At 33.0% G+C, this 5,000-nt stretch overlaps 1 protein-coding gene across 3 annotated transcripts in view; it reads left to right on the top strand.

Annotated features, from left to right (window-relative positions):
* The window catches only part of LOC142349428 (uncharacterized), a 61,734-nt gene that overhangs the window by 5,714 nt on the left and 51,020 nt on the right, over positions 1–5,000 (top strand). For 2 of the 3 annotated variants that reach the window (XM_075400978.1, XM_075400985.1), the window contains exon 2: positions 2,793–2,874. The exons of the other annotated variant lie outside the window; for it this stretch is intronic. In XM_075400978.1, the coding sequence (XP_075257093.1) occupies positions 2,793–2,874 (82 nt within the window). The remainder of the gene's footprint in view (positions 1–2,792; positions 2,875–5,000) is intronic. 3 annotated transcript variants of the gene reach the window in all.

Raw genomic sequence — 5,000 nt, forward strand, 5'->3', positions numbered from 1 at the left:
GAGCAGTAAGAGAAAGATGAAGAGGTTTTCCACCTTGCGCTACAAATATTTTGCAATATAGACAATGGCAAATATGATGAGAAACACTTTTTTCAACAAACGTTCCTAATTATATTTTGAGAAGACAAAAATGTATTAGATAATGCGGCTGATAGCTCAGCTACAAAATCTTACCAAGATTTTTCAGGAGTTTGCAAACAATTTTTCTGGATTTTTACACAAAAAACGGAAAGAGTCAGCTGCTGCTAAATAAAAGTTAACAATTGCGCCATTTTTTGAGATATTGAAACTTGGAAACAACTCAATTTGGAAACTTGTGTCAATATCACAATCAAAGATGATGCTAGAGTGTATATTTCAATGTTTTATGAGAAACAGATTAGGAATCATGTTTTTTGGCAACCTCCTTAGGGACAATTTTGCAATGTTTGCTTTAGTGCCGGATAATTACTTGGTAAACGGATAACCAAAACATATTCGTATATCAGGTTTATGAAACCAATAAAAACTGGACAGAAGAACGGACAAAGAAAAAAAATTATTTTTTTTGGAACTCAACATTGCAAGTCACTCTCGTTTCTAAATTTCAATAGGTCTATTACTGAGATTAAGAAATTAAGAATATTTTTTTGGCTTAAAACCAACGCCCTTTTACTTTAGATAATTGGAAAACATTATATTATATTTCTTCTCGTGTAAAAAATTTGCAAAAAGATGCCAAAAGACTTTCAATACAACTGAACCGATTGTTTTGACATCTTTTCACCTAAATTCTGACAATTATACAGTCTGTGAGCGTTATATGGACTCTATGTGATTTGCACACCCAGCTTTTGTCTACTTGAGCGCAGCAAAGCGTACTTAATAATTATAACAAAAAATTATTGAAAACATTGACCTAAGTAACTTTAAATTAAAGAGAAACTATGCCTGCCTACAAGTAAACAAAAAATTCAGAGCTAGTACGTTTGTTTCTTGAATTTAAATTTGTATGTACATTCTTTATAAGAGCTTATCCTGCGCTGAATAGTCTTGGAGCTAAATCCGTGTTCAAAAATAATTCTTCCATGATTCGATTTTTAAACAAAATTTTGGTGAAGAATATGTAGCTGTACAATGATCAAAATTATGATTCGAAAAGTTCAATGTTGTGTGGGGGCAGAGATTATTATTCATTTCTAAGGATAAAAGCAACCCCAAAACGAAGCAAAATTTGTCAGTTGAATGATACGCCGCAAAACGTACAGGAAGTGAAGCAAATTTGTATGAAAGTGTCCGGATTTTTCACAGTTCATTTTTAAAGATTAAAATTGTACGCGAGCGTAGAGAACAGTGACAGTAAAACAATTTTATTTCAAAATTGGGAAAAATTTGGGAAACATCATTAATATTTATCCACAGTTTAAGAAGGAGACCTAATTGATTTTTAATTGGACAAAAGTTCTTTATTTTAATGATTGCAAATTAAAAAGGTGCGGGTTTTAACCTAGTCATAATATGGTAATTAGAAAAAATTAGAGCTATGTTTTAGATCATTATTAATAAAATCGAGAACTCTAGCTGTAGGCTAGTTGAATACACAAATAACCGTGGAAAGTAATGACTTAAATTTTTGACAGATGTGACAACGTATTATCACATTTGTCCACGATTTGGTCCACGAAAGGCAAAATGTATGTTGGGTGCTGTAATATGTGCAAATAAGTCGCAAACATGCAATTCGATATCAATTCGAATTATAATTTTCTAAGGTCATCCGTTTTTGAAGGAGCTAAAGTTTTCAAATGATTCAGCTCCAACTGTAATATGTAACTCCTGGTTCTAATTCGGTTGCTTCACAATCACATTTTGTTATTTCTCTGCTTGCTCTTGAGTTGAACTACTTGGTTGTTACTGCGATAAAGATTTTGTAAAATAAGCAGAGGTTTAGAGAATTTTATCAGCCTTTTTGGCACAATTAACTTTAAATGTTTCTCCATTGTAATCAATTGTTCAAAAAAACTTGTTCGAAAGCTTGATTTTGTATTCCAGGCCAAAATAGTTCGCGGGTGCGGGAAGGTGCATGAGAGTGCAAACCGCACTTTCAAAAATATGGGTCTTGGCAAAACTATTAACATGGGTCGCAACCAACTCATTGTCCGCGGCCCAATTTGGGCTTGCTTATACCTGCCTTGGGCCTTGGACCTCGTCCTGGGCAGTCTAAAATTGTTTCCATGATATCCGAATAAGGAGTAGCACTTAGTATTTGTGTGATGATATTATGATTTTATACAGTCAATTCTCACCTTGTCACAAAATTTGTTAAAAGTGTTAATTATAAACATCTGAAAAATAGTAATATGAATCTAGTTTCGGCTTACTCGTAGAGGAACATTATTAAACCACAATGACCCGTTCTCAGCTGCCCTTTTTCTAGTACTTTATATTTTTATTATTACCCCACCCTTCAGACTGTTCTTTTTATTAGTAATATTGATCTTTTTTTGGTGACTATGGACACTTTTTTGCGTCTAAAACTTCCAACTGGTAGTTTCAATGCAGCCAATATTTGTCAGACTATGGTCAATCGGAACCTAGGGTTAAGTGAGAGCTCATACTCACACAGACAGCTGAATGGAGGCAGGGATTGCACTCTTAATCATTTTCAGTTGAAGTACACACCTTACCTTTCGGCTATCTCGACAAATATTTTCCTGTCGCTGCTGAATTGATTTGTGATAAAAGTGGCTTCTGCACTTAATATCTATACTGCTGAAAAAAATTAAAACGTTTAATGGCTGACTTTTTTTTAGAAACAAACGATCCAAAGTTGTCCAATTACAATGGGATCTATGGATGATACGGGAAACTTTGTTGCGGATCCATCGAAAACAAGTTGTTCCTCTCATCATTTTTGCTACCTTATTCTTTATTAATAGCCGCGTCAGCAATTCCAGGCGGCTATTATAGCGCTCCTAATTTTTTACACTTCAAAAAATTTGAATTGTATTGGTGCGCTGTGTTTTTTTTAAGATTTGTTCACACATTCTTCAATGACTTTGATCTTTTAAAACGGGATAAACAGGTAAAACCCAGCGGTCAATAAGATTCATTAGAGGCCCAAAGTGGGCTTTAGAAGTCCTTCAAGTGCATATAGTGGTGTAGCTACAGGGATGGTAAAAATGATACTAATTTTTGCAATCTTTTTCAGGTTTTTTGACAAATTTTTTGAGTTTTTTTTAGCCCTAGATGTCAGGAAACATCCTCTAGGTTTTGATAAAGGGTTTGATGATAGATTACTGCATAGTTTCTAGTTGTAATGTAATGGTTTTTATGTTTTTGCCATCATGAATTTTAGCATTTTTTGACAAAACTTGCAAATTTCTTTCAGATTTTTTGACATTTATTGTCATTACTCAAGTGGTTTGAGTCCCAGGGGCCGAAAAACCTCGTCAGGGGTTGGTTAATAAAGTACTGAAAAAGTTTTAGTTGTCATGGATTAGGTTTCAATTTTTGAATATCAGAATTTTTGGCAATTTTTTTTGACAAAGTTCGCATTTTTTCAAGTTTTTGAAAATGTTTGTCATTTTTTCAGTTTTTCCAGCATCAGGGACCAGGCAATCTCATTTGAAGTTTTTTAATAGTTTCTGCATAGTTTCTAGTAGCAATGGAAGGGTTGTTAGCATTTTAATTTCTCGAACTTTACCATTCTTTTGATAAAATGTGCATTTTTTTAAGGCTTCCTGAAGTTTTTGTCAGTTTTTGATATTCGTCCCTTCTCAAGTGCAAGAAAACATATTCCAAGTTCTGATAAAAAGTTACTGCATGGTTTTTGGTTTTAATGGATTTGTTTTCAACAATTTAACTTTTCGACTTTTAGAAGTTTTTTTGATAAACTTTGCAATTCTTTTCAAATTTTTTCAAAGCGTTTGCATTTTATTTGTATTTTCTTGCCTCAGTAGCCAGGTAACCTCATCCAAGGTTTGATAGTATGTTCTTAAATAGTCGCTAGTGGGCAATTGAATGGCTTTCAACATTTTAATTGAACGAATTTCTGTTTTTTGAAGTTTGAAATTTTTTCTAAAAATTATTGCCTATCAATCAATGAGTTTTTTAAAGCTTAGAATTGGGTTACTGGATATCCTCTAGAGACAAAGAAATGATTTTGAAGATATTTATATCGCAATTTTCAGCAACATTTCCATATAATCTGCAATTGATTTCTTTTTTTTCTAAATTTTTTGTTCACTTTCGAGTTAATCAATCTTCAAGGGCCAATGAATAATTTTCAGGTCTTCCAGATATAGTACTGGACCAATTTCAGAAACAAAAATTGGTTTTGAAATTTTTTTTGAAATAGGTATTCTTAAAGAGAAAAAATTTTGCCTTAGGTGTAAAAGCTTCAAGAGTTTTAGCAATGAGTATATTTTTGTTTAGTTTTGATTCTTTTAGTTTCTCATTTTTTTAGATGATTTTGTTTGTATTCTGGCTGGCATTGATCTGCTGATCACGTAAAGTACGTCTGAGTTTTTCATTCAATTCTTTGAATTGTATTTCAGGACTTGTCTTGCTATGTTTTTTATTTCGTCTAACAGATTTTGTTTCGTCTTACCCTGACTTTCATGACTTTGATGACTTTTCAAGAGTTTGAGTTTTAAAACGGGATACACAGGTAAAGCTCAGCGGGCATCAAGTTTCATTAGAGGCTCTTAGCCGCGTTTGATAGTTCTTCAAGTACTTAGAGTGGTGAAGTTACTGGGAACTTACCTCACTTAAAAAAATGAGATGTGAAATCACTTAATGAACTTTAAATTTTATGACAATTTACTAGTTAAATGTCAATAGTGTGCATCTAAGTATTAACAAACGTACTTTCCCCCATAAATCTTGAGTATTAGAGTCTTGAGTTTATGGTTCCGAATATTATTATTGAGAAAGCTCCCTTAGGGCTTTTTCCCTATGGAGCGTATGTGTCTCATAAAAATGACAGTCCGAATCTAACCCAAAAAGTCTAGTGGCCT

Source organism: Convolutriloba macropyga, chromosome 1 (assembly GCF_964194025.1).
Source record: "Convolutriloba macropyga chromosome 1, txConMacr16.3, whole genome shotgun sequence".
Taxonomy (NCBI): Eukaryota; Metazoa; Xenacoelomorpha; order Acoela; family Convolutidae; genus Convolutriloba; species Convolutriloba macropyga.